This window comes from Fomitiporia mediterranea (assembly GCF_000271605.1).
Source record: "Fomitiporia mediterranea MF3/22 unplaced genomic scaffold FOMMEscaffold_2, whole genome shotgun sequence".
Classification (NCBI taxonomy): Eukaryota; Fungi; Basidiomycota; class Agaricomycetes; order Hymenochaetales; family Hymenochaetaceae; genus Fomitiporia; species Fomitiporia mediterranea.
The window spans coordinates 1,801,038-1,828,105 of record NW_006760387.1 but is presented as its reverse complement, the minus strand read 5'-3'; the positions used below and the strand labels follow the sequence as shown (position 1 = coordinate 1,828,105).

At 46.7% G+C, this 27,068-nt stretch overlaps 10 protein-coding genes across 10 annotated transcripts; 6 read left to right on the top strand and 4 right to left on the bottom strand.

The window, feature by feature from the left end:
* Positions 1-1,177: 1,177 nt before the first annotated feature.
* On the top strand, positions 1,178-3,073 carry FOMMEDRAFT_25782 (uncharacterized protein; the record flags this gene model as incomplete). The annotated part of the gene is made up of 9 exons (XM_007262730.1): positions 1,178-1,216; positions 1,287-1,309; positions 1,450-1,645; positions 1,922-1,992; positions 2,132-2,150; positions 2,415-2,579; positions 2,641-2,670; positions 2,742-2,906; positions 2,996-3,073. 9 exons carry the CDS (start codon positions 1,178-1,180, stop codon positions 3,071-3,073), a joined length of 786 nt encoding a protein of 261 aa, XP_007262792.1.
* Positions 3,074-3,225: 152 nt separating this feature from the next.
* Positions 3,226-3,550, bottom strand: FOMMEDRAFT_151799 (uncharacterized protein; the record flags this gene model as incomplete). The annotated part of the gene is made up of 2 exons (XM_007262729.1): positions 3,226-3,293; positions 3,415-3,550. 2 exons carry the CDS (start codon positions 3,548-3,550, stop codon positions 3,226-3,228), a joined length of 204 nt encoding a protein of 67 aa, XP_007262791.1.
* A 120-nt stretch (positions 3,551-3,670) lies between these two features.
* Positions 3,671-6,432, top strand: FOMMEDRAFT_102346 (uncharacterized protein; the record flags this gene model as incomplete). The annotated part of the gene is made up of 7 exons (XM_007262728.1): positions 3,671-3,850; positions 4,867-5,028; positions 5,066-5,132; positions 5,188-5,363; positions 5,427-5,726; positions 5,794-5,870; positions 5,923-6,432. 7 exons carry the CDS (start codon positions 3,671-3,673, stop codon positions 6,209-6,211), a joined length of 1,251 nt encoding a protein of 416 aa, XP_007262790.1. The 3' UTR covers positions 6,212-6,432.
* A 128-nt stretch (positions 6,433-6,560) lies between these two features.
* FOMMEDRAFT_144533 (alpha/beta-hydrolase) lies at positions 6,561-8,151 on the top strand (the record flags this gene model as incomplete). Its single annotated transcript, XM_007262727.1, has 8 exons — positions 6,561-6,697; positions 6,762-6,874; positions 6,951-7,079; positions 7,148-7,179; positions 7,250-7,479; positions 7,544-7,559; positions 7,645-7,819; positions 7,917-8,151. 8 exons carry the CDS (start codon positions 6,561-6,563, stop codon positions 8,003-8,005), a joined length of 921 nt encoding a protein of 306 aa, XP_007262789.1. The 3' UTR covers positions 8,006-8,151.
* Positions 8,152-8,319: 168 nt separating this feature from the next.
* Positions 8,320-10,354, top strand: FOMMEDRAFT_144532 (uncharacterized protein). Its single transcript, XM_007262726.1, has 6 exons — positions 8,320-8,630; positions 8,695-8,761; positions 8,848-9,023; positions 9,150-9,449; positions 9,559-9,635; positions 9,709-10,354. Exons 1-6 carry the CDS (start codon positions 8,409-8,411, stop codon positions 10,013-10,015), a joined length of 1,149 nt encoding a protein of 382 aa, XP_007262788.1. The 5' UTR covers positions 8,320-8,408; the 3' UTR covers positions 10,016-10,354.
* A 2,615-nt stretch (positions 10,355-12,969) lies between these two features.
* On the bottom strand, positions 12,970-14,877 carry FOMMEDRAFT_117370 (uncharacterized protein). Its single transcript, XM_007262725.1, has 2 exons — positions 14,101-14,877; positions 12,970-14,019 (listed from the first exon to the last, which is right to left on the bottom strand). The coding sequence occupies exons 1-2, from the start codon at positions 14,815-14,817 to the stop codon at positions 13,246-13,248; spliced, it is 1,491 nt and encodes a 496-aa protein (XP_007262787.1). The 5' UTR covers positions 14,818-14,877; the 3' UTR covers positions 12,970-13,245.
* Positions 14,878-15,816: 939 nt separating this feature from the next.
* On the bottom strand, positions 15,817-16,925 carry FOMMEDRAFT_165299 (uncharacterized protein; the record flags this gene model as incomplete). Its single annotated transcript, XM_007262724.1, has 4 exons — positions 15,817-16,109; positions 16,163-16,253; positions 16,596-16,805; positions 16,888-16,925. The coding sequence occupies 4 exons, from the start codon at positions 16,923-16,925 to the stop codon at positions 15,966-15,968; spliced, it is 483 nt and encodes a 160-aa protein (XP_007262786.1). The 3' UTR covers positions 15,817-15,965.
* A 109-nt stretch (positions 16,926-17,034) lies between these two features.
* Positions 17,035-19,775, top strand: FOMMEDRAFT_138456 (uncharacterized protein). Its single transcript, XM_007262723.1, has 3 exons — positions 17,035-17,667; positions 17,724-17,869; positions 17,935-19,775. The coding sequence occupies exons 1-3, from the start codon at positions 17,043-17,045 to the stop codon at positions 19,369-19,371; spliced, it is 2,208 nt and encodes a 735-aa protein (XP_007262785.1). The 5' UTR covers positions 17,035-17,042; the 3' UTR covers positions 19,372-19,775.
* Positions 19,776-20,056: 281 nt separating this feature from the next.
* FOMMEDRAFT_165297 (SPX-domain-containing protein) lies at positions 20,057-23,706 on the bottom strand. Its single transcript, XM_007262722.1, has 14 exons — positions 23,656-23,706; positions 23,534-23,599; positions 22,871-23,341; positions 22,810-22,818; positions 22,550-22,753; positions 22,437-22,497; positions 22,343-22,381; positions 22,165-22,283; positions 21,871-22,105; positions 21,611-21,812; positions 21,450-21,557; positions 21,323-21,393; positions 20,589-21,265; positions 20,057-20,499 (listed from the first exon to the last, which is right to left on the bottom strand). The coding sequence occupies exons 1-14, from the start codon at positions 23,677-23,679 to the stop codon at positions 20,218-20,220; spliced, it is 2,568 nt and encodes an 855-aa protein (XP_007262784.1). The 5' UTR covers positions 23,680-23,706; the 3' UTR covers positions 20,057-20,217.
* A 1,321-nt stretch (positions 23,707-25,027) lies between these two features.
* On the top strand, positions 25,028-26,384 carry FOMMEDRAFT_77239 (uncharacterized protein; the record flags this gene model as incomplete). The annotated part of the gene is made up of 3 exons (XM_007262721.1): positions 25,028-25,233; positions 25,288-25,523; positions 25,582-26,384. The coding sequence occupies 3 exons, from the start codon at positions 25,028-25,030 to the stop codon at positions 26,382-26,384; spliced, it is 1,245 nt and encodes a 414-aa protein (XP_007262783.1).
* Positions 26,385-27,068: the final 684 nt, after the last annotated feature.

Below are 27,068 nucleotides of genomic sequence, written 5' to 3'. Positions count from 1 at the left end.
CAAGTAAAATACAAGTATTATTTTAGAATGTAATGCTTATGAAATCATTTTATTAGATTACTTTTGCTATTATTAAATACATTTGTTGTGACTTTTTTGTGATGTAGAAAGCTTAAAATTTAAAAATGTAAAAGGGTTAGAACAAAGAAAAGAGATTAATACAATAGTAAGTACTAATACCTAAAATGTAGGAGAGTTGTAGGGTAGTAATAGGTAGTCTTAATCTGATGTTAGCAACAGTATAGAGGGGACCTAAAGGCTCAGTAAGGGGACTCAGACTATAACTATCTTACACAACAGAAATACAGAATGTAAGCACTAGAATATAGTCAGAACTTGTAGAACAGACAGAGAGAGAGAGTAAGACAAGAGTAGAGTATATAGAGTAAGCCTAAGAGTACAGGACTACCTAGAGTAGACAAGATCAAGACTATAGAACTAGTCTGATCTTGTACACTTATATATACTAAACTACACAAGAGTACTCAGAGAGTATGAGCTACTAAGAATGATAAGCTATGAAGAATGAAAGAAAGGAAGGTCAAAGATAAAGGTACAAAGAATAAAGGGATGGACAAAGGGTAAGAGACTATAGAATGAACAAAGAATGAAAGGGTGGTCAAAGGAACAGAATGATAAAGTAAGGAGGGGTAGTAGTAAGAGTCAGCATACATATAGTCTATAGACAGTACCCCTGAGGGACAGAAGTCCTGAGTTCTAGTACAGAAGGGTGTGGAACCCTCAGAACTGAAGGTACAAGAGTGGAGAACCATAACATATTACAGATAGTCAAGTGTGAGACAACTGTGAATGCTTAGCTTGCATTTTGGTTCTTATACTTATCACTACAACAGTTGAGCAACTAGCAGTGTAGTAGTACTTAAACTCTAATGCATGTCCATAATTCTTGCAAGAATATGTATATATATCCAATTATTTAACTGATTAAGGAATAAAAAGCAGTATGAGACCAGCTTTATGTAATAATATGTTAAGAAGCCAAAGTAATTTATAGTCAGGAGAGCAAAGCAAAACTAGTATCCAGACTAGTTGTCTTGCACCAGTGCTAGTACCTATCTGTTTCCCAGAGCAATATAATGCACCAATTCAATCAGAGGCTTCAAACTTGCATCTCTACTTGGATCTTGTCTCTCTTGTTGGTTTACTGCTCCATATAATGCCCGAGTTTTGGATAGAACGTGTTCAAATCACACAGGTCTGTGTGCAACCATTATTATATATATATATATTGTGTTAATCCCTAGTATACACAAATATATGTGTAGACTATGCCAGAGCGTACTTATAGGTACAAAGTCAAGGTACGGTTTTTGCAGTTCTTATCTAGCCTGCATATAAGTTTACTGATATAGAATCACCCTAGTGAGATAAATATACCTTTTATAAGTACAACTATAGTAGCATAGAAGCTGACTTGACGTGTCATAGAAACTGGGTCCCTACTGTCGAAATTATGCTCCAGAGTTTATCGGCTGAAGGAGTCAGGGGACATAGTGTTAGCTATAGTCGGAACGAAAGGATTATCAACTTCTACAGAACAGTTGAGCTAGTCGGAACGATTGAAGTATGGGGAACTATTGATTTTAGTGTTTTGACGAAGAACCTTCGAGATTTAGGTTTACAGGTAAATCATTTCCCGAGTGATTTCCATTTGTGATTTTAATTCAGTTGCTGCATCAGATCGAATCTAAGGCAATAATCAATGGATTTTTCGTGCCACCACCCCCTCTGCCACCACTGCCGCCTTTTGATCTTGGACCGGGTCCGATGCCTGGCCCGTTTATGTGGCCCGATATGCATTGGTAGCTAAAAAGTGGGAATTCAAGCATTCTCATGTAGCGTGTATATATGTATTATTTTCTTGAATGAATATCGAGAGGGCGATGAACTTGACATGCAGACTGAGAGTGATCGTATACGCGACAAAGCCGTTGGGCAGAGGTGTAGTGCTGTCTGTACAGCGCGTAGAACGTAAGTGTGGCGAGAGGGACGACGACTAAGAACATGCATTCATTACGCCTTGTTCCAAGTACTCTTGACTCCATATCCGTTACAAGCGTGAACAGTATTCCGTGTAATACTGTGTGGCGAATGCTCATCATGTGTCAAGATACCATGGCTGCTTGCGCGTCTGTAAATGCAAATTTAGCTTTTCATGCACTTAATACATAGCGAGGAAATCACAGCAGTCACTGGTTCCTGTGGCGAAATTGCTTGACTGGTGTGATTGTCCATACGTGTTTCATTATGCGCTATTGATCCTTGAGCAAAGTGGAACTAACGTCGGAGGAATATAAGTTTGCTCAGTCCATCGAGCTACTCGAGTATTTGCATACCTTACAATCCAGCTGTTAACCAGACAGTGATTTGAAACGATGTCTCCGAACGAACAGACTCCCAACGTGCCCCAGTCTAAAAGCCAAGCAGCAGTACCTACGAGGAAACCCGCTGCTGTTCCGACCACGGGACCAAGCATTTCTCGGTCAGCTACTGCTCCGCCAGCCGCGTTGACCGCCACTAAGAGCGTCCAAACGGATGTTGCTGACGAGTCTTCAAAGGTGAGTGAATGACAAGGATCACGTTCTTCATCCATTACTTATAGATATCCATGTGGCGTAGGTTGTGCGCACATACAGGTACCATGTCCAGGTACGCTCTCATTGCATCGCTTGTACCGTTACATACCCATTTATTCGAATATTCCATATTATTTGATTTAGTTGGACAATGGTGAACTGCCAAAACGCATCGAGAACATGCTCACTGAGTCAAAGCACGAAGGTATTGAACTTTTCGATGTGTCGCCCGAGAAGAAGACTGTTGAAGTGACTGGGACTATTGAATCTGAAGCGTTGACGAGGAAGCTTGAGGTAATGGGCATCGAGGTGAGTATTGAATTTATATTTTGCCGGGTTACGCCACTGTTATTTCGTGCTGATTATACACTGTTATTTTACCCTGTATGGACATCCAGATCGAATCGAAGGAGGAGTTGACGGCGTTTGCACCAGTGGCGGAGGAGCAGGCTGCACATCCTACTGGGGCAGCATAATTGAGTGTCAAGCAAAGGATCGTGAACTGCATGGATTTGCATACGTAGAATTGGATAGTTCGTGTAATTACACGAAGTGTAGGTACGATGTTGGTCTAGATTAAAATACAACGTTAGTGCAAAACTTTGGAAAATGATGAGTGACAACACAACTAAGAGGAAGGAGAAACAGATGACGGATGAAATCCTAGATCCTGATTAGCTTCCGTGTGTGAGGGCTCTGTTTCATTAGCACTTTACATGTTTTTGGCCAAGTTATATAAAGGTGTGTAAAGGACCGCGAGTTGAGGGTAGCGAATTTCGTGTGGCGACCAGTACAGCCTCTCATAAGCCATACGTACCAATATCTATGGATAGGTGCAGGAGGACTTCAATAGCATATTTGTTTCCAACTCCCGAATCACCGAAAACACGTAAGGCTATGTGGCGAGTCTGTATCAGGCCGTTCACCACGAAGGTACCCGTTCGTAACTGCATGGCGAGCAAAGTAGCACTTGTAGTCACGCTAGGCCCTGTCGGCTGTATTTAAGACTGCCTTTTTCGCAAGGTGCTGGAACACCCACCGTCCAGTGGACCTGTTGACAGTGATTTGATACGATGCCATCTAACGACAAGGCTCCCAACGCACCTGAACCAAAAGGCGAACCAAGCGATGCTACGATCGCAGTTGCTACCGCCGCCGCAGTTGGTGCTCCTGCAGTTGAGCCCATTCCCGTGACTGCAGACGCCACTGCAGCTCCCCAAACTGATGCGGATCAGTCTACTGAGCCCTCGAAGGTGAGTGACTGTTAACCAGGAGCACGTGTTCGTAACCCAGACTGACAGAAATTGGTGTGGTGTAGGGCGCACAGACCATAACTTTCAAAGTCAAAGTACGTTCTCTGCACATCAATACTTGCAGATACTGTTATTTACCATGGACTTTGCTATCCAATCCAGATGGGCTGCAATGGCTGCAGGACTGCCATCGATAATATGCTCAAGGAAGTGAAAGAGAATAACGAAGGTGTCGAAGATTATGACGTCTCGTTTGAGAAAAAGACGGTCAAGGTGACGGGGACAATTGAGCCTGACGTGTTGAAACAGAAGATCGAGGACTTGGGCAAGAAGGTGAGACCATGAGAGTTATATGCTTATTACGCCCTGTTTCATTACATCGCATGGTATTTTCGCTTACCCCTTATGGATCTAGGTCGAGTCGGGACCCGAAATTGTGCCAGCGCAGCCGCCAGCTGACGTCGCAAACAAGTTTCTTCCGTAGAGTCAAGGACTATCTAAAGCCATGTAGTACTAGAAAAACAGATAATCATAGTCGTGCAAAATTGTAGTGGTAGTCTGAATCGGAGAGCGCAGTCTGAGCTGAGCCGGAGAAAAATTGGATGGCAACGCGAGCAGAAAAGATGAAATCTTTGATGATGGAAATGATGATCGACGTCCTAATATAGGATGTCGCACGATATTAATAGCACAGCTAGGTTAAAAATGGGATGCACCCTGTCTTCGGAATTATTTAAGGGGTGGCGCAGAACCCATCCCCTCTTTTTTTCTCTTTTCTCTCATCTCTCATCACAGCCCGCTTTTCTTGCTTTCTACCACCGTCTCGCCTTTTTTCTCTCTCATTTTTGGCGCCTATTTGCTGCCTCTAACCCTCACCTCTGCTTATATACCACACACTAGCATTGTTAATACTCACCACAACGGGCATCATGTCCCAACACGCTCTTTTGACTCTCTTTGGCCTTGCCGTCGCCCATGCTGCCAACGCGCAGTCACCGGCGTCGACATCGCTCGAGCCGCTTGCATCCAAGCATTTCACCTGGCCCGATATTCCTTATCAGGTTACTGGGGACCAGGGAGGTGAGCGCGGTCCCCAAGCGGGTTTCAACTTGTGCAACAGCACGACAGAAAACCAGCAGTCTATGTGCCAGGCAAGCAGCCCCTTTTTCTCTTCACAAGTCACAGATGCGAGGAATTTATGACTGATGCGTTCAGACCGCGTTTCTCAACAACATCGGCGACTTTTGCATGTGGAGCTCTGGTCAAACTGATGACAGTGTCGGTGCGTTGCCACTTATATAAGCACGGCTGATATACCTCTGATGTCACGTATGAAGGTGAATCGGAGGCCCGTGAAGTTGCATGGTGCACTACTCCTGGACACGGCACACGTATAATCCCACCTGGTGCCATCACTGGTGCACAGTGGTTGTATGCGAAGGACTATTTGCAGGTCGTCGGCTTCATCGACCAAACAAAAGTCGGTCTCGCAGCCAATGATTCCGGAGGTGAAGTACGTGTCGCACTGCTTTCCTGTTTTTGACAACAAGGGTTAACATAAATTTGGGTAATTTAGCTGGACCCTCATGGAGCCGATGAACAAGGCAACCCGCTCGGCGGTATTGTTTTCACGAATGGCTTCGGGATGAACTCTGCATCCTTCCAAGAAGTTGTCAAATCTGGCAACCTCACCAGCAACCAGACATATACGCAGGTCATTGAATGGATTGACTTCATTGGCGCTGGCCAGTTTTGCTTGAAGATGTGCAACCCGAGTGGCCCCAACGCGGCTGAGCTCTGCCAACACATCTACGATGAGGTTGGGTGCACGTACAACGCGCTTGCGGACTACGGACACATTAACGGCACGTTTGAGGTTAGTCTCTTTGAAAGAAGTAGGAGTACGATAGTGATCTCATTGGTGTCTGCATTATGGCCTATAGGTCTGCGACAGTGACGATATGGCTCCGCCTGGTATTTTCTCGACCAACGGTGCATTGACCACCTGGACTCAACCTTTGTCAGTAGTGTTTTTCGATCGTAGCAGTTCAGCTCAACTGATTTTTGCGCAGCTCTGGCCCTGTCTCCGCTCCATACCAAACCACCATCCCGGCATCTTCCAACTGCGTAACATACTCCTCCGAGCAGCTCTTCGCGGCGGCAGCAACAGATACCGCAGCTGGCTTCACCATCACATCCGCCTCTGGTTCATCAAAGCCTTCGAGTGGCTCATCAGGTTCCGGCGGATCGGCGACTGGCACGAACAGTGGTTCAATCGCGGCGTTTGAAATGACCGCTGCGCCATACATTGCTGTTGGATTCTTCACGATGGTCGCGACCATGATGAGCATGTTTGCTTAAGTTTGTTTCACGATCTAGTCTGCGGATGGGATTTTACCGTATCTACATAAAGGACTTTGTTGAGTCTGTTTGCACATTTGCACGGACACGATAATATATACATCTGGATATTTGTCTCATCTTTCAGTCCATTGACATTCATAGTTGTAGCTCGATGCACATGTCTGGCTATGCTTATTCACTTCACGTATTCTTTCTGTCGAATGGATAGTGTCTGATCCAATCTCGGAGCGATTGACAGGACAATCATTGCGTACGTCAAGACAATGTGCGATCGTCGCCAAGCTCTCGTGTAACCTTGGCGTCGTCACTGGCCAAGCGCCTATCACCAACACTGCTACCTACCACCATGTCTGACAACAACGCACCTTTCAACTTGAGTACAGTGAAGATTCCGTCAAAGACATCGGGCTGGAACCTGGATGCATGGAAATATGTGCCGATAAAACACAAGGGAAAGGCTGGACCACATCCTGTTATTGTCATGTATGGTTTTGCACTTCGTTTCTTTTTAGTGCACAGACAGTGATGGTTGACTGCGTCATCATAGGGCACACGGCTTCTCTGCGAACAAGAAGATGAGCCTCACGCCGTATGCCGAGGCGTTCACAGCTCTTGGATACGCATGTGTCGTTTTCGACTACAGACGCTTTGGCGACTCTGGTGTGTCTTTTCGTGCTTTCCGCTCTAACCCCTATCCCACTGCTATTGTGGGTAAGCCCTTATCAACGACGGATAGATGGCACGCCGCGTGAGTGTATTTACGTGTCAGAACAGCTGGACGACTATAGGACCGTGATTGGATGGGTGAAGAAGCAAGAGGAGTTTGATGCGCAGCGTGTTGTGCTTTGGGGGACGAGCTTTGCGGGTAAGTGACAGACTTTCGGTTAGGAACTCTAGGTGCTAGTGGTGGGCTCTAACCTTGCACGACTATAGGTGCACACGCCATTACTCTGGCTGTTGAGAAGGTATGTACTTCCTCTCCTTGCTGCGGTCGTACCCTCAAACACTCACCAACTTCTTACCTGGACCGCGCAGGACCTAAAACTCACATGTGCAATCACGCAATGCCCTTACGTTGGAAGTGCTCCAAAACCTTCATTCACGGTGTTCCTCAAGTTGGTTGGGTATGGTATCGTCGACTTGCTCCGCCAAGCACTCGGGCGAGAACCGCTGTATATCCCTGTTGCGGGTGCACCTGGGACGGTAGCAGGCTTGACGACACCAGATAGCGTAGACGGCTTTAAGCAGATTGCGCGGGATAAGAGGCGTGTTTTTCCTTTGTTTTCGGGGGAAGTTTAGATGGTGCTAACTTGTTGTGTCCGTATTTAGGGACTATCCTAATCGCGTGCGTTATCTCCTTTTAAGAAGCACTTCCGTCTCGTCCGAGCTGCTAATTAAAATCCTTCCCTGCCTGTATGAAATAAAAATAGATATCCGCATCGAGCATGTTCGAGCTCCCATTTTACAAGCCTTCGGCGAAGGCATCGAAAATAGCATGTCCGGTTCTTCTTATTCTTGCTGAGACGGACGAGCTGTGCCTACTTGAATACTCGCTGAGCGTTGCGCGTTCGTCGGATAAATTTGTGACGGAAAGGACTCCTGGAGGTAAGCAATTCTAGAATACGTACAATGTTAACGGCGGGCGCGTGTTGCCTGTCTAGACTCTCCGGATCAGAGATTGACACAGCCTGGGTTGTTATAGGACATTTTGATTTGTATCCTGATGGGCCGGATCACGAGCAGTCGTTGAAAGCGCAGGTTGCGTTTCTTCAAAAACAAGTTCCGGTGTAGTGGCATTATACACATTGCCAGCAGCACTGTGCACATTGCTATCGACTGCTTTCTTGACTGGTTGCTAATGTGATGTATTACCATATGTGTAACAAGGGAGAGGTTAAGTATAAATATATACACGGGGATATGTATTGAGTTGGTCTATTTATAGTTATAGTGTGTGATTACATGCCTCATTAGCCTCGTTCACAGCTTCGGTCTTTCTGTGTCCGTCTATCCATTTCCCATCAACCCACGAGGGCGCCAGTTCACTTTCTTCCCGCACTCACGCCCGCCCTTTCCGTCAGACGAACTTTTCCTTTCGCCAACCACCCACATCGTCGTCCTCCCACTTTCCATTTCCTCCTTCCATCCGTACTTCCATATTATTGAAGTCCGCGTACCTTGCCGTGCGTGCGTGATGTCTCAACACACTCTTTTAACTCTTTTCGGCCTCGTGCTTGCCCATGCGGCAAATGCGCAGTCCCCTGCGTCGACGTCGCTCGAGCCGCTCGCGTCTAAGCATTTCACTTGGCCGGATATACCCTTCCAGGTCACTGGCGACCAAGGAGGCGAGCGTGGTCCGCAGTCTGGCTTTAACTTGTGTAATAGCACAACTGAGAATCAGCAATCTAATTGCCAGGTAAATAAATCATTGCTTTTTGCATACATCCCGTTCTTAGGGAAATTTCGCATTTTAATCTTAGACCGTATTCCTAAACAACATTGGCGACTTTTGTATGTGGAGTTCAGGCCAGACAGACGATACCATCGGTGCGTAGCAATTTCGCCACGAGACAACAGTGGGATTTGGATTTGACATGCTTATCAAATAACTCCTTTTTTTTTTAATTTCTCAGGAGAATCTGAAGCTCGTGAGGTAGCGTGGTGTACAGCTCCCGGACATGGGACGCGCATCATTCCTCCCGGGGCAATTACTGGCGCCCAATGGCTGTATGCGAAGAATTACCTCCAGGTCGTGGGTTTCATCGACCAGACTAAAGTTGGACTTGCCGCTGACGATGCCGGAGGGGAGGTATGTTCTTCTTTTTCGATTTCAAATTTCATTTCTTCTTCTCCAATACCTCCTTTGTGTTCTTTCTTCTTGTTCCGTGCACTAGCGTGTTCTAATTATACTTTGGTTTGGTTTGGTTATTCTTAGCTCGACCCGCACGGTGCAGACGAGCAAGGTAACCCTCTCGGTGGGATCGTCTTCACGAATGGTTTCGGCATGAACTCCGCGTCTTTCCAGCAACTCGCCGGGTCTGGAAACTTTACGGGAAATCAGAATTATACGCAAGTTATCGAGTGGATCGATTTTATTGGGAATGGCCAGTTTTGTTTGAAGATGTGTAACCCAAACGATCCCAATGCGCCTGAGCTTTGCCAGCATATTTATGATGAGATTGGGTGCACGTATAATGCGCTTGCGGATTATGGGCATGTTAATGGCACTTTTGAGGTTCGAAATTTTCCTTTGAATTTGGTTATTGTGAGACTTTTTGCTAATCATCGGTTTGCTTTGTTTACTGCGTTGCTGCGCTGGTACATTTCAACCACGCCTATTGTAGGTCTGCGACAGTGATGACATGACGCCGCCGGGAGTGTTCTCGACCAACGGCGCGTTGACAACGTGGTTCCAGCCTCAGTGCGTATTACTCCGTATTAATTGCATTTACCATTTACCTAATTCGTTAACCTATTATCCACTTTAACGACAGGACCGGCCCAGTTGTCCCTCCGTACACACCAACCATCCCCGCATCCTCGAACTGCGTAACCTACTCCTCCCAACAGCTGTTCGCGGCAGCAGCAACAGACACAGCAGCAGGGTTCACCATCACCTCTTCTTCTGCTTCCGGTAGTGCATCTGGTAGCAGTCGAGGTGGTTCGACTGGTGGTGCTGGTTCGACGGGGGGTGCGAATGCCAGTGGTGCTGCGCCGAATCTGCTTGATACTACTGTGATGCCGTATATCGCTATTGGGTTCTTTACGATCGTTGCTACTATGATGAGCATGCTTGCGTGATGTGCCTCCTTTTTAACTAACTCCTACATGCTATGTTGTTAGCACTAGCATCATGCTCCCATCAATTCATCGCCTCCCCTCCTAAAAGAACCTGTTGTTATTGGTTTCTTTGACAGTGACGGACATCTGTGATGATCTCTCTTACTCCGTGTTTTTTGTTTGTTTTCCTTGTTGCTTTGGATTTTGGTTTCTGGATTTTTAGTTTCGTCTGTCGTATCCCGGTGCTTGTTTGTTTTGTCTGGGTGTACTTTCGGATGTACATGTGGTTGTAGTATATAGGTCGTTCTTTAACGTTAGGTGTTTAGTGGTATAATATTACAAATGCAGCTGCCATTTAACCTGGACCATCAGTAATATCATCCCATACTACATTACCAGAAGATACGATATTAGTGTCACAAGATTCTGTATAAGATTCAAGTATTGACATATTTTTAGTTTGCGGTTTTTGGGGGCGAGCTCAAGATTTTATATTGCTGAGAACTTTAGCTTTATTGTCTAGTTATGCATCTCTGATGGTTGACATGAAGGGCGATTCTTCCTTTACGCAGTAAATTCTACAATCTCCATTCTCTAACTCAGAGGTAAAGATACAAGACAGTCGACTCGGGTTTATGCTGGTGCATCTCTGATGGAAACGAGAAAGTGCAAGTTGTCCTACACAGTAAAATGGATTATGAACTTGATACTCTAACTCAGCAGAGGCGAAGATAGGTCATTACATAATCATGTCCATCTGCTTCTTTACCGCAATAGTCCCTGACTATGCATCTCATATCAATAACTTGATATGACCGGATCAAATTTTGATTGAAACGCTCCTTATTCTGCATCTCTCTCTCATGCATTATCTCAGGCAGAGCGTAACATAACAATCGTCTGTCAGAGGTCGTAATTCTTATAAAGAGACAGCTAGCCCAGAGTGTATCTTTAGCTTGTCTTGCACTCTCTCCTCTAATGGCAAGTCATACTCTTGACTATGGCCATGCTATTTCGTTCTCCACTCATTCCGATGCTGTAAACGTTGACCTGCACTTAGCGAGATCGTTTGTCTCCGACGCAATCATTGCAGAATACTTCAACGTGGCACTGTTGACTGTCTTGATCTACTACGCATGTTTGTATTACACCTATGTGCTTTCCAAACTTTCGCTGACAGTAACGCAATACAAGTCACGTCAATAGATAAGGAGGTATGGGGATTGTGTAGGTATCTCTCGAGGACTAGCTTAATCGTATCGTTTCTGTACAGATAAGATTTTTTTGGGTGAGCTCAACTCCGAGTTGTGTAGGCCCATATCTCAATGATAGCACTGAAGTCCAAGCTGTGCAACCCCATTAGTCTGCTTTATTTCACAGTGAGGACTGTCGGCGAATATCCTAGCTGTGGTTGAGCAGACTTTAACGTTGATGTTCAGAATCGCTACGTCGGACTCCTTGGAGGAATTTCTAGTATAATCCGTACGCAAAATATCTACACATTATACAGATTACGGAAAGCAATTTACACTGGAGTTTTACGCTAGTCAATAGCTTCGAACAAGATATTTTGAGGTAGAGCACAAACAGTATTATCTGTAGTATGTGCTAACCTTACATCCAAACACGACCGTTTTCAGCTGTGCGTATTTTTCCTTCTGACCATGCATTCTACTTATTACTGTAACTGAGAAATTAGGTCGTGCAATGTTTTGGACAAATTGCTCATGCAGTGCGCTATTGACTGCCTTGCTATTAGATTCTGATTTAACGCAGCACCAGACTTGATCACAGTTGTTCTTATAGACTGTAAGTATTGCTTCCATCATTTCATTCTGATATCGGGTGCACATGATTGTTTATAGACATTCTCCAAATCCGTGTATCGGCGCTATACCAACAAAAAAGGTACTCTGATCTGCTGGACAACTTCTCAATCTCATTTGACCAATAGGCTGCTTTCAATCACGCTCAAGGCACTTTTTGCTATAGAAGCAGGCATTGACCTTGGCCTTCTCATTTACGACATAATATTCGAAGATAGTAAGGATGGCTAGTGCCTTCTGCTTAAAGGGTCGGTTTAAATGACGTATGCTTCAGTTTCTATCAGTAATATTGTACCAACTATCAACATTTGTACAATCAGCAGAGAACCTTCTCAACGGCTACTTATTGTTGCATGGTGAGTACAATATTACACTGCCCTGCTCTCCCTCCTTGATGCATTTCAGGACTGCCACTTTAATATATGGGATGATTTTACTCTGTTTGGCACTTTTTAAGGCAGCAGAGTACTGGAGAATATCATCTGGATTCAAAGGTTTCCATCTTGTCAGAGTCCTCATTGAAGACCAAGTTCTATACTATGGTTTGTAAGTGGATCACTTCTGCATATATACCATACTCAGGTGGATGTAGGGTGATATTTTGTTCTATAATACAGATAGTGGATATTCGAATTTTTGCTGCTGGCCCTTTCGTTACAGTCCTCCTATCTGCAGTTGGAATTCCAACTCTTCTGTCTATCCTCGGAAGCCACCTACTTATCAATCTGAAGGAGGCGATTGAGAGAGGGGCGAATGAAGGAACCAATTACAGGTCGAGGACCATCAGTAACATCGAATTCGCTGAAGGTATGTAGGAATACATCTTTCAGTCTTGAACTAAGTTGATCTGCTACTGGTGCTCTGCCGGTTACAGGATCAAACGAAGAAGGAAGGAATATTGTCTGACGTGTCTCGTTTATCTCCCATGTCCGAGGCAGATACGAAGTAGAACTTTTATTCATCAATCCCCATCCGTGTCGCTTGTTTTCTTTTATTACATTCTAAATGTATAGAAACGTTCTTTATCCAATAGTCTTGTTAACAAGCTGTCATTTATCATTTACTTAATGCTGTAATCGGTTACTTATTTTGAACACAAGGATCCATGCTAAACTTCGCAATATAGATCCGAATTCAAAGAGTGAAAGTGTGTTTACCCCATTTCGTGTATGCATATGAGCACGATCAATCCGAACATACCCTAAAAAACAAACCAAAACCAAATTAAAAGAAAGGAAGGCACAAAGGCAATGAAAGGAACTAAGAGGCACAAAGGAGAGAGTTTAAAAACCAAGAATTTGAACTCAAGATTACGGAAAACTATATAAAATAAGCATGAATAACAAGAAAAACGATTCAGGGAATCGACATGTGTACACGAAAACAACATCATTAGAAATCTCCTTGAAGAAATAATGCTATACGCTATACAAGTCCGCCACCCGCCATACGCACCGCATCAGCCACCGCACGTATCATTTCCACCCATAGAGAGCCTAACAACCCACCACCGCCTCCTCGTACCTGCCCCGCTAACCTCCTCCGGACCGCATCCACGCTCGATCCGCTATGCGTCCCAGTAATAGCCTTCTGACTTCTTCGCCTATTGCGTAGTCGAACCAAGAACGAGAAAACAGGGACCAGGAGGCATAATAAGGCAAACAAAAGCCTCGAAGCTCCCACCTGCGAGATGTACGTCTTTAAAATACTCATCGCAAACGTTAGCCCGGACGGCTCGTTGTTCCTCGCTCCTACCGTCCTATGTTGCGCATGTCCATTCGCACTTATGCTCCCCGCAGCCCGTCGTTCAGTAAGTGCTTGACTCCCTCGAGCAGTGGATAATTCCGAGACGGGAGACACGGACCGTCCTTTTCCTTTAATCCCCGCATGTCCATTCGAATTCGAATATTTCGCCTCTGCGGCAAGGGAGGTAGAAGACGACGACGGAGTCGGCGTTAGTGGCGATAGCACACCATTCATTCCATGTTTCGCGCGTGGAGTATGCGGAACGACCGTACGTGTCGAATGTGTATCGTCCGTGTCCGAAGAGGAATTCGATTCTAGTGAAGGAGAGGGGGAAGGTGTCCTCGAACCCGAACTACTCGATGAGCTTGGGAGTGAAGGGGGTGGAGGACTTGGTATTGAACGTGCTGATTCGATTTCTTGAGCGCGGAATACTTGTAGTTTCGTTTTAAGGCTCTGCGATCCATAGAATTGATTAATCAATAATTAGCGACGAGGTCATTTGAAGTAAATAAGAAAAAAAGCGAATAGACGAACCTGCCGAGCCTTATCAGACAATTCGCTTTCATATTCCAGAAACTCCTGGGCATACTCCCAATCGTGTAACCGAGTGAGGACATGCAGGCAATACAACTCCAGCACACGTTCGTACCCTTCTAAATCTCTTCGAGTGCTCTCAACCGAGTCCCTCTGCGCTAACCAATCCTCGATCATCCCACGTCCAACGTCAGGACAATGTAACTTGAGACTTGAATACACTAGAGGTATTAGTATCTGCGCAGGGAGAAATGCTGCTTTCGGGCTTTGCTGCTTCGGAGTGAAGAGCCTCACTGAGCGCGTATGAAGTGCGGTAATGAGTCCCGGAGCGGACAACATGAGGTTCGCACGTAAAGTTGGCGGTAATACGTCGTCTGCAGAAACTCCCTTACTGCTTGCAGAAGGCGGAGAGTCAAAAGCGGACGTCTCGAGAGTGATCCGTAGTATATCCCATTTGCGTCGGTGCGTGTCTAATGAGTCGGGGACGGACGAAGATCCCAATGACGACGGTGGCGGTAGAAGCTCGAATGCTGATTCGAGTATCGTCTGCGTAAGAGTGAAATCCCGTTGAAGAAGTGCATGAGCGGCCCTTGGATACAGCGAGCGCAAAGTTGATATAGCCGAAGCAGAGCTTGGCCCAGCTGTTGCATTTGTGCTGCTTGATGAGAATGACGAAGTCATGCTCCCCGGCCCAGCGGCGTCGACAGGGAGAGCCATGAGTGGCACGGATACAGAGGATAACGAACTATTCCTTGTCGTTGTCGCCTCTACTGAAGTTGTTGTGGACATAGCGGTTCAAGACGACGGGACGGGGAAAGCTGAACTCGACCAGTGATCCAAAATCATGTGCTATTGCGAATCACGTGATATCCATTTATGTAATATCGCATTACTTAATACTTGACTTGACGGTTTCTCTAAACGCTCCATTAGTAGGACCATTACTCGACTCGAAAGGCAATTTCGATGAACTTGTAAGAAATAACGGAGCCACAGACTTGACATACACCGCATCGGATATCGAGCCGCACAGTCATGAGCAATCCAAAGTTTGAGGGTGGGTGCTGGAGTCATAACCCAACAGTCGGCGACAGACATCTAGCAAAGCACTATCTTTATACGCATGCCGGCATACGTTAGAGAAAAGTGGCATGTTAGGCAAGGAGTATCCTAGATTCAACATAGGGCCGTCTCCGGAATGTTCGGACGGTCATAAATCGCGTAGCGGTGGGAGGGAGGCGTCTAACTCTGCTGATATTTTTAAATTTAGTCTAGTGGTCGAGCATGTGCTAATTATGGGTTCACGAAGCGGCGGCATCCCTGCCAGTAGTTCGCTGTCCAGGTATAAGTGTTAAAAATAGTTTACAATGGCTTCCATGCAATGTGCGGCTGGTGAAATTAGCAAAACCCGCAACATATGCACCTAAGCACGCAATTTTAGAACTTGAAGAAGCTGGCGAAGACGAAGACTGTGAGGGTGCCGAGGTGATGAACGCAATAAATGAGCCAAGTTGCGAGATCCCCATGCTCCAGGCATGAGGAGTTTAAAATAGTCTCACCCCAGACGCATATACGCAGATGGATTAATCGCACCGCATACCGAGACTGACCGTGTGTGTCCAAGCATGTAAAGAAATGAAGATCATCCGACGTTTTACGATATCGCACAAATATTGAAACAAATGATGTAATTGGAGATCCGTATGTATAGGGGGCCTTAGTCGGGCTAAGGAACTTCCGCGGAGAGAAAGTACACAGACAAGGAAGAGTCCAGACGCAGGCTACGTATGAACGCCCGAAGGGCAACACCACATACATTGGAATTGAACGGAACGCAGGTTTTCGCCAAATGCATTGTTACATATTCAGCTGGGGCGTCGGAGTATCGGATCTTCACCAAACGTTGCGGCCGTTCGGGTCCGATCTTCAAAAAGTCCAATGAACTCATACTCGCCTAAGTTGTACCTCAAAGCACGTTTGAGCGACAGGATTTCCGAGTGAGAAGATGGCTGGAGGATCAATTAATACACACGTGCATAAAGTTCTGCTCGTCAAAAATAACCGACGGGAGGGGAGTCGACACGTTGGCTTCATTGAAGCTGGTTGCCGTAACAAGATCTGGAGAAAATAGAAGAACTTCCGTTGTTGAACGCCTATACAAATATTCGTTATGGATGTCGCATTTTAGGCAATGGTAAGTCTCCAATGGACGTAAGAGCAGGTCAGTTGCCAAGACTCGGGAGATGAAGCAGTGATGAGGGCGACGGAGCACATTTGTTCCAGGTCACGATGGTCTCATATTTAAGGGCGATGACGCGGAATGAGTTACTAGTCGAACTTCTCGGAAAATACACCATTCAGCGACCTGTACATAAGAGGGAATGGGCCTGGAAAAGGGGGGAAGGGATCCGTTGCGGGATGAATGGCCAGGACAGCGGCAACGCATGATCTCGTTCGGCACTTTCGCAATGTACGGAACGAAGCTAGACACGTACTCACTGGACTCGCCTTGTGTTGTCGCCAAAGTAAAGGAGCAGAACTTAGAGGGACTAGTGTCTATATTGAGAATGGGGAGGAATGGCAGATGCGAAGAAACGTAAAACGCATATAGTAGAAGACTTGCGAGTGCTAAAATAAAGACACATCGGCGGGAAGGGAAGATCGTGCCAGATGGCGCAAGGAAGAGACGGGATGTTTCTGAACGCCTGGTAGTAAATTATCCAGGCCAGGATTGCAAGCAAGTGAAGGATGTTGAGAATAAGGGGAGGATGAACGCAATAGGCAGACCGGATGAGGTAAGCGAGGGAAGGATCATGGATCGGCATTCGGTGTTCAGAACTGCAACTCGTGACTTTCGGACATACGATTGAATATATAACTCTCTACCGCGACGCCGATGAACACTCATTACCTCTCCTTGCTGCCAAGCGTCTGCGACTGCAATGCAACCATCCGCCGTCGCCCACTTTCCGCCAGAGCTTCTTGATGCTGTATGCGCTACCATCTTCTACGCTGGCGAGCTTCCCCCTGTGCCATCTCTGGACCCATTAGTCTTCCACAGCAACGCTGCCCCGACTGGTTTACCATCATCATATCCTCCTCCACAATGGTCAGGGCAGCTAGCCCTTCGGTCCCTCGCTAGTCTTTGCCTCACAAACCACGCTTGGTTTGAAGCAGCTAGGCCGTGGCTCTGGCGCAAAATCGAGGTCCGCCTCCCCCAAAACTGGCTTGCCTTCGTAGCTGAAGTCACCAGCGGCGAAGAAGAAATCAACGAAGAAGAAATAGATTGCTCCATCCGACGAGCTACCATCGCTGCACTCGCGTCTAAGTCTCTTGGTCTGCCTGATGACGATGAATCTAAAAAGCTGCTGCATGAGTCCATCGTCGCATCCCTCTCCGGACCTGACAGCTCGATCCCCCCTGAGCTACTATCTCCACCCGCCTCCCGCGAACCGTCCCCTCGACGTATACGCGCCAAGTCAAAGAGCCCAGCTCGCTGGAAGATTATGCAATCGATCAGCGACGCCCTCCAGCTTGTGCTGCAGCAGGACGGGTCTGGAATTTACGGTAAATTGATATTTGATTTTCTTCACGTCATTTATTGACCTAATGATGCCATCCAGTTCCGATCCCTGAAAACCCATCCCCAGGGCGCTACGTTCGGCGCATTGACTTCAGTCATTTTCGGACTATCGGCATGCGCCGGGTGACTGGCGAGGCCATTAAGCACCGTTTCGTGACCACAGAACGCTTGGAAAACGTTCTCAAGGTAACGTCGTTCCTTACATGGAAGCTGTGCTATATTTGTTCATTGAGCTTTGTGTGTTATTACAGGAGTGTCCAAATCTAACTGCTTTCGGCGCAACGGAATATATGGACGGTGCTCTTTCCTTTTCGGTGCTGAAGGAGCTCTTTCTTCGGGGTTCTCCATCCCGTGGACGAGGTCGTTCATCTCGTGCGCGAAGTCTTGCCCTAGAAAACGGTGACGATCAAGAGGAACTCGACCTAGAACGACGCAGAGAAAGTAAGGATCTCGTTGCGGTGGACTTCACCGGTTGTGTTTCGGCGATATTTTTCAGCGCCCTCACGGAATTTGTCCAAACATACATTAATATTGATGAATCCAATCCGAATGACGAGGATCACGGAAGGAGCTCGCCCACACATCGCGGCGCGAGGGAGCCGATGCAGTTTCCGGGTCTACAGAGGCTCTGTCTACTGGGTGTCAAGACGATTCAACCTGACGTTCTCCACTCATTCGTACTTGCATTCCCCTCACTCACGCACCTTGACCTGTCGAGTACTCGTGTCACGCCAGAGCTTCTACAGGCACTTGGCTCGTCGACGACCGTCCGCCTGGAGTCACTCGCCCTTGCTCGTTGCACCCGCCTTACTGGTGACGCCATCACGGATTTCCTCGTACATACCCGTTGTGCCCGGAACATCCGACACCTCAATCTTTACGGCGACGCCACTTACCCTTCCCCGCTGACGGCTGATAACCTCGCTTTACTCATTGCACAAGCTCCGTGCTTTACATCCGGCGCTCTTGAATACCTTGACCTTTCAAGCGCCCCTCTCAACACGGCGCATTTGTCTGCATTTTCCCCGCAACCGCGTTTGCGCTCATTAGGACTGTCGTACATCCCGCATCTCTCTCTTCGTTCCATTTCAGATTTCCTCCGCGCTCGTGCAAGCACTGTCGAAGTACTTACGCTCATCTGTACCTCACCCGAACTCGCCATCCCTGTATCAGGCCGCGTCTTCAATGCCTCACTCGCCTTACATACAATTCTCATCCAGCCGCTATGTATGCCTCCGTCACACATCTGCACAGGCCTTGACCCAGAGGAAGACGCCCTTATGGCCCAGTTCGCGCTAACGCATCTGCGCGTACTCGAGCTTTCCATGCCGCTTCTCAACGGTCTGGGTGCTGGAGCGGGTACTTGGCGCATCGTGCGTAGTAAAGGCGGTCGCGCTTGGTACGTTGACGTCGCAAGCGGCTGGACGGCCGAACTCTCATCCGGATCTACTGGGCCTGGACCTCTCGCAGATTCGAATACGAGCCCAAGTGGCGGCTCCGAGTTCCGCCGTGCAATGACTCGTGACCATCCACTCCGCGCGGCGCTGGAACGCCTCGCAGATGCGCGAGGGAACGTCAGTAGCGGGACCGGTTGGCATTCTCGCAAGATGGAGGTCCTTGCTGGTGATGGGATGCTCGGTCAAGAGGATGGATTGTATGGCGCCGTTGCGTTTGCGTATCAAGGATAATTTTCGTCGGCATTTCCCCTCGGACTCCTTTTTTTTGTTTGACAACACACTACATGCTACGCTGAAGTTGCATCCGTTTGTCGTCGGTTTCGTCCTTTGCTTTTCGTTTCTTCGATACTCTGGATCTACTACTTATCTTGCTTACTCGATGTTATTACCATCGTTCTGCATCATGCTTTCTGCTTATTACATCATCTCATCCTATTTCACCATCATATCTTATATCAGTTGCAAACATCGCTATGCACTACAATTAGGTTATTGACGTCGAATTTCTCATTTTCTTTCCCTCTTTCTTTGTGTCCGTCATACCACCTCCCCGGAAAACGAAAACTGTACTCTAATCTTCGATTTTCATTTATTGATATATTGGGCTTTGTTTGTCGCTCTTGGATAAGAGTTTTATTTGTCTCCCTTTATTCAACTTTGACGCCGGAAGACTTGGGAATCGTGATAATATTGTTCGTTTCGTCATTCCCTTTGCACACCACCATTTTTGGGGCTGTGTACTTATCATTATGTCGTGGACTCAAGAGGACATACGCGTGCATTCTTCGGATCCTTCTTCGAACCCGTAACTCAGAAATTTTATGTCAGAACTTTATGAACTAATGCATGACGTGATTTACGTTGTTAACAATGCAAATTGCGAAATTCCTATATAGCATAGCATAAAGACATGTTCACAAGCCAAGAAAAGGAATCAAGAAAACAAAAATGCTAGTGCCAGTTATTGAATGCATGATCACGTAAAAAGTCGTTCAGAGTGCACCATCACATCTCTTCCCCCTCCAACTAACCTAAATCACTCACAATAAAGAAAAGAAGAGAAGAGAAGAGAAGCCCCTACATCTCTCCAAAGCGTAAGCCAACGTTCGTTAACAACGCGGCGCCAAGGACAAAACACAACACCGAGGGTCCCCATTTATCATAATATAATCCCTCGGCATGGCGTTTTCGCAACTTGATCGCACGATAGACGAAGATAGTGCAGGAATATGCGATGGCGAGAAGTGCGGCGAAGGTGAAGAGCGATGCAGCGATGAGTCCGCGTGTGTCGTCCGGTGGTACGAAGTTGAGGAGGGCTGCTGAAATCCCACCTATGAGAACGCCAAATTGGAGCCAGGTCTGTTCGAGAAGATTGGAGTTGTTTTTTTTGTTAGTGCCAACTTTGCCTCCAAATTAACAAAGAGAAAAAGAAACGAAGGGACACGTACAAGGAACGTGCGCTCCGACGCAAAATACACCTTCGGCTCAATTCGAACGGGCACAGCTATCCGCCGCCCAGGCGACGATTTCCAGAACCGCACCAGTTCCCGATCGTCTCCTCGCAGTCTCCTTCCAGGCGGGCCAATAACCGCCTCGCTATCTGGATCATCAATCGCACTCTCATCTTGTTCTGAAGATACAACCGTTAGTTTATTCCTAAACGTCTCGTCGAATGCCTGCGAGGGTGCAAGAGGATCAATCGATAAACTACGTGCTTTCTGGCGTGACATTGGTGCTGGAGGGTGCAAAAACCCTCGTCTACCATTGGACAGAGGTGCACGTTCATCATCTGCTGCATATTCTTCGCCATCACCACTCCGTCCTGATTGTTTGGCGACTGATCGCGACTTTTCTGCACGATCCTTTTCGAGCGAGTGATTCCGTTCAGCAATTGCCGCGGCAAACGCTTCTCCACTCAGACCAGTTGCCTTGTCTTCGTGCTGCGCAGGTGCAAGAGCATATTCGTCATCTTCTTCACCCTCAGAGACTGGTTCCGTATATGGTCGCTGGCGTTCATAATCAGGGGTTGCGACATCAGGCGTCTCCACTGTTGATGGTGTAGCACTATGAGTAGGTCGTTCGATGTGCATTCTTCCAGTATCCGGTTTGAGAATATCAATATCCACTTGAAATTTTGGCTGTTCGTCAGAAATCTGATTTTGTTGAAAATAGCGGCACATACTTTGTGGGAGCCAAAACGGTACAAGGTCGACACGATGAGGAAGAAGCGTCGCGCAGCCATGAATGAATTTACTAAAGATGATCTGTTATGGATTTCCTGTGCAGTAAATAAAATAAATGTCCCTCGCCTGAATTTCGGAACCGCCTCGACAAGATGTGACTGAACCAGTTCAGTCACCCATTCTGGCGGTTCCTGGCCGTACTGAGTCTGTAGCTTTACTTCCAGAACGCCATACCTAAAGAAAGATTCGTTAGTTGGGTTCGCAACTAGAAGATGAGTAAAATTTACCTGAACAATTCCTTGTCCTCAGACGGAAGTTGCGAGAAAGGATGATCAATGCCAATGTCCATTCGGCGCCAGTTGTCTCCAGATCGTCTTCGGCCATCCCAGTTGTCTTCACGCACCATTGTAAGCTCCGTATCCAGCGAAATGCGAACACGTGCATCACCAGGAAGTTGAAACGCCGTGCGATTGTAGAACGTGCGCATGACTGATTAAAGAACCTCAAATTTGACTCACTGCTCCCTGAACAGAAGCCCGCAACTCACCTGGCTTTAGTTTCCTTGTAACAATGGCATATTGCACTTCATTAGCAAGTTGAATCATCGATTCGACTTCTTGCTCGGTTTTCTTCCCTTTCTTTACAAGTTGCCTAAACTCGTCATCCATGGTATACTCCCCACGCAGGAAAGCGTTGACATTCGCTTCCTTGATGGGGAAACGTGCCTTTACGGACTTCTCGCCAGTCCAGTCTTCGCGGTGCGTTTTTCGCTCGACGAAAATCTATAAAAAATATCAGTGTTGGCAATTAGACTTTGTCATGTACGTTCTCGTGGACGAACCTGCTTAACGTCCATGTCTCCATACCAGCGAAGACGAATTGCTTCCGCCCCTTCTGTCTTTTCGAGACGTCCGAGATAAAGCTCCAAGTCTTCGTTGTCCATGTAAATAGAAGTAATAGCTACAAATGTTGTGTCGGTAAAGGCATCGGGAATGCATTTCTGTACAATATCAACTAACCAGCATCCTTCTGTTCAAAGTCCTTCTTTGCATTAAAGACTTCGCGGCAATAAATTTTAGACAGCGTCAAGAGGGCCTATCGTGGAAAACCTACCAAGTACAGGAAGATGACGCAAAATAGCAAGTTTCAAATGTACGAGATTGTCAGGATGGACCTACATAAATCATCAGCGCATGATTTGCATAAGAGAAGACAGAAGAGTTTACCCAGTACTTTGTTGTCTGCCGCACGAATGCACTCTGATTCCCACCAGCAGAAGAATCACCTTGGATTGGATGACCGCGTGTCCGTACCAGGTCGTACAGCTTAGAGAGTTTAACAATCAATCCGTCCCAGTTGTATTTGTAGAATGGGCGTTTGTCGAGATAAGAATGGATAAAGGTCTCCTTCATGGTTCGGCTCGTTTGTTTCTGAGCAAACATGTGTCAACGGGCAGGACTGACTCGTAAGTAAGAGTTCTACGTACGTCATGTTTCTACAGAAGGTTAGGTAAGGCAAGAAACTGGCGTAGGAGGCAATACACATACCTTTAGAATTTTCATAAATCCCGTTAAGTTCAGCTTGGAATACAGAGCCAAATCATGGACATCAGCAACGAGGGTAGCGACCTCCTCTTCTAACCATCGGAACTGCTCTTCAAAGGTATCAGAGCTCTTTCCGCTGTCAGTATCGCCCTCAGAGTCGTCGTCGGATGCGCTATCGGACCCGTCATTGTCACCACCCGCACGACGTTGGCGTTCTAGGTCCACCATTGTCCCGTACCCATTTCTTTGCTGTGCATCCGTCTGAGCTGCATTGTTCTGGCCAGAAAATGATGCGTGGTATGCCTCTTCCTCCTTTACAAGCCGTTGTACACTAGCCTCGGCTGCCGAAATCCTTCGCGCAAGCTCCGTTGTCTTGTGTTTCTGGAAATCATGAATCTTGTCGAGCTCAACTTCGAGCATTCCAACGAAAGAAAGCTCGTCATCATCCGTCCACAAATGAGAAGTCGTCCGTGACTACAGAGCAAGAAATTGAATTAAAGTCAATAAAAATCCTCCGGGATCTGACAGAACGGGTGAAATGTGAAATAGAATAGACGAATGTGTAAGGCACAAAAGGAGGTTAGCTTATTGCGCCCAAAACATTCATAAGAGCATTGCCATTCGGGATAGGGGCGATGTGGCCAAGTACAGCTCTTGATGGCTTACCTTAAGCTCCCGTTTCAGCTTGTTATAATCCAGGTAGAATTCCCGCCATTCGTTGTATAAGTCAGCCTGTGCACCGCGGAGGTTACTATCAGTCCGCTGAGAGGAAAAGTCCCAGGACTTACATTAATTTTTCTGCCAAATTTCATGGGTACTGTTCTGCGCTAGAGACGACTAAAGGGGCTGGGCTTGAGAAGGGTAAGAGTGAGAAAGAATATTATTTTTGAGAGAAGACGAAGGCGGTCCAATGAGATCCGGTGGCGCCGTCGAACGTGCGTTCATGGTCTCCCTTTTCCGGACGGACAGAAGCGATCGACGAGCACAGCCACGCATTTTTACGTGCTGCCGTGACTCCAGCTCCTCTGCAGTTGCTTGAACGCCTTCATTTCAGTTGAATTTAAATGCATTCTTTTTGGAATGGGTAACGTATAAATCAATGTTTCAATCGCGGCTGTTGCGTTCCAACCTCAGAAATGACCGGAAATGATAGTACGCCTATCTTACAAGTGTTATAACTAGTTTGCATAAAACAGCACTTTCATGGACGGAATAGTATTTCGTACAAAAAGAATCCGTAGAGTGATATTACAGGTGCTAGAACAGCCTACGCGACGAGGTATATTCATGGCACCTTTGGACGTCTTGGAAAATAAGAACCAGCCAGCACGTCCTCTAAGCATTTGAAGTTGGCTGTTGTGTTGTTGAGAAATTACCTGGCTAGTCCGTGTCGCGTGCCGACACAGGCTATTTTTGTCGGTATTTCTCCCCGCCTAGATGAAGCTTGGTACACATCCTAATCCGGGCGTGTATTCACTGCTCTCTCTGCTTATCTTAAGTCCGAGATCTGCAATTCTAATGAACTTATGAAGTGGCCCATTTTGAAGCTGAAGCTGTCGTTAGCCGCGAGCCGGGCCGCAAGAGGAGCGCCATTTCATCACGTACACCTGCCAGGACCATGTACATGAGAAAATAATTAGAAGCGGAACACCTTCATTGGAGCACATATAAGTTATTAAGCCAGCTCTTTTGGCATTCGACGCTATTATTCTAACTAGCATAACGGATCAAACTTAGTAAAATCACAGGGAATACTGTGACATTTTGACCTTGAAGGTCTACTTTTACATAGTTGTAACTACAGGAAGCTAATTACTAAGGAAATACTACACACCAGTTGTTACCGGTACACACAATTCCGCTGCCAGTCTAACAGTTATGTCAGCAATAAACGCGCCTGGGATGCTGTAGCTAGCTGGCAAGGAGACATGCACATATTCGGAGACACTGTAACGTCATTGGCACAGTTTCGGTAGTTGCCGTAACTGTAATAAGTTCATAAAGGACGCGACTACACCCGCGTCAACAGCGAAGCGGTCAACGGTTGACGGTCGACTGTAGCCTCCATGTCGGCAAAAGCTGCCAATGCGACGCAGGCGTCGACAGCCAGCAAACCACGGCCAACCTTAGCTCAGCAGGCGTCTGTGTCCGACGTCAACGATGGATTCATTCGCACCAAGATACTTCTGGTCGGCCTTAGACGGTGAGCGCGTCTACAACACCGGAACCGCCTGTTGCAGTTGCTTACGGCTGCGGATATACAGGAGTGGAAAGACAAGCATACAACAGGTCCTGTTTGAGGATCTGAGCCCGAAGCAGGCGTTCTTTGTTGAACCAACTACGAGACTGATGAAACATAGAGTCGAGTGAGTGCTACGCATCGCGCATCCGTGCCAAGAGCTGAGTTTCCACTATCACAGCTCCTTCATTCCTCTTGAAATATGGGACTGTCCTGGAACAGTGACAGTCGAAACCCTTGGTGTACCCCTATCTATATTCACAACAATCATTTTCGTTATTGACATTCAAGATTCGTACCACAATCCGATTGCTCGGCTCATCGACTTCTTTGTGACTGCCTTCCAAGAAAGCCCCGAAATCAATCTCGAGGTGTTCGTTCATAAGGCGGAGTCCATGACAGAGGAATATCGCACTGGTGAGCTTCGGGTTTATATGCTGCGTATTTTGTGCCTATATGCTAAATTATTTTCAAGAGAGCTACCGGCTCATCCAGACACGTCTAATGGAAGAATTGTCTGACCTTCCGCTGTTAAGCATCAATGGCGCTTCTCCAGCGGGGCCGTCGTTCGAAGCACAGCAAATTCCGTACATGTTCCACCTTACATCCGTCTATGATCATTCTCTCCAAGAAGCATTTGCGCGCGTCTTTACGCGCATCCTAGCACCAGGATCCCTTCCCTTCCTGGAGGAACTTTTAAATGCCTTTATTTCCACGTCATCCTCTGATAAGGCATTTCTTTTCGATACGAAGGCGAAATTTTTTGTCGCTACCGATAGTTCACCCGTTGACGCAGTTACGTTCGGACTATGTTGTGACTACGTGCACATGCTCAATCAGTTCGGGTCGCTTTACAAGTCGGTATTATTTACCTCATTAAATGTGCTTTATTTACTTATGCGTCTTCTAGGTCTGCAATCACTTCACCGTCCACACATCCACGTCGTTCAGAGGTTGTCCCTTCTCCACAGTCGCAATCGCCTTATTCAACACCTTCAGACGTTTCACTACCATCAAGCCCTAAATCCGCAAAGAGTCGTCCGGAACAAAGCTCACAAAATGCTTCCGCTTCCGCCTCCCGTTCTCCCACACCTACCCACACCGGCTCAACAAACAGCTCAGATCCGAAGGCACCTACATCTAGCCCGTCCTTTTCACGCTCCCGGTCGAGTACAACCGCCAAACCAATTGTTTCAGAGGAGAATGCGGAAACTAGTAAGAACACGAATACTAACCGGAAGAAAGCATTGTTTCATCCGTCGTCGGCTGCGAGCCTGACTCCTCATGACACTTTGGTGTTTCATTCCGTCACGCCTCGACTCGCCCTTGTTGCTCGCCTTCCGACAACTGTATGGGAGACCAAGCGAGGGTTGGTGGAGTACAATATCGTATATTTCCGGTAAGTATACACAATATCTTGTCGGAATACACGCTATTTTCTTACACGCGTCAACAGAGAAGGGGTACAAGAAATTTATGAGCTTGAGCAAGATACACGGAGGAAAAAGAAACGTCACACAGGCGGGTCGACTCAATCTACGCTTTCAAAGGTATCATCAAAGAAATGAACATTTTACGTAATCGCTATATTTTCCAGCTTGTTGCATAGACGTCATCTTGTCTTGTTTACCCTGATCATCCTAATAACCTAACTGTCGCCAATATTACTATTTTATACAAAGTCATAGATTATTACGGTAGCTGAATTGTACATTCTATGTTGTCGCTCTGTACATTGATATGTAGATTGTTTTCGATAAACTATTGTTACTTCAATCTCGGGCAAACGGAGATGGGCATCACAAGACTTTCGTACATTGTTATTACTCGTAGTTGTATAGACAAATTCCACGTCTAATGGACAGCAATGGGACATATGCAACATGCTTTATAACAAAGCAGAGCAGACGGGAGACTCTACCAGGCAAAAGACTGAGTACTTTGAATCTTGTAGAATAAATT

Bases quoted from the DNA above. Each gene is read 5' to 3' on its own strand.
- FOMMEDRAFT_138456 (XM_007262723.1), top strand. From the start codon at position 17,043: ATGCAACCATCCGCCGTCGCCCACTTTCCGCCAGAGCTTCTTGATGCT. The intron at 17,668-17,723 runs GTAAATTGATAT...GATGCCATCCAG, and splicing joins GGACGGGTCTGGAATTTACG to TTCCGATCCCTGAAAACCCA. The intron at 17,870-17,934 runs GTAACGTCGTTC...GTGTTATTACAG, and splicing joins GCTTGGAAAACGTTCTCAAG to GAGTGTCCAAATCTAACTGC.
- FOMMEDRAFT_117370 (XM_007262725.1), bottom strand. From the start codon at position 14,817: ATGGCTCTCCCTGTCGACGCCGCTGGGCCGGGGAGCATGACTTCGTCA. The intron at 14,020-14,100 runs GTTCGTCTATTC...TATGGATCGCAG, and splicing joins TGTCTGATAAGGCTCGGCAG to AGCCTTAAAACGAAACTACA.
- FOMMEDRAFT_144532 (XM_007262726.1), top strand. From the start codon at position 8,409: ATGTCTCAACACACTCTTTTAACTCTTTTCGGCCTCGTGCTTGCCCAT. The intron at 8,762-8,847 runs GTGCGTAGCAAT...TTAATTTCTCAG, and splicing joins CCAGACAGACGATACCATCG to GAGAATCTGAAGCTCGTGAG. The intron at 9,450-9,558 runs GTTCGAAATTTT...CGCCTATTGTAG, and splicing joins ATGTTAATGGCACTTTTGAG to GTCTGCGACAGTGATGACAT.
- FOMMEDRAFT_165297 (XM_007262722.1), bottom strand. From the start codon at position 23,679: ATGAAATTTGGCAGAAAAATTAAT. The intron at 22,498-22,549 runs GTAAACTCTTCT...TGATTTATGTAG, and splicing joins GGCAGACAACAAAGTACTGG to GTCCATCCTGACAATCTCGT. The intron at 22,106-22,164 runs GTTCGTCCACGA...TATTTTTTATAG, and splicing joins GAGACATGGACGTTAAGCAG to ATTTTCGTCGAGCGAAAAAC.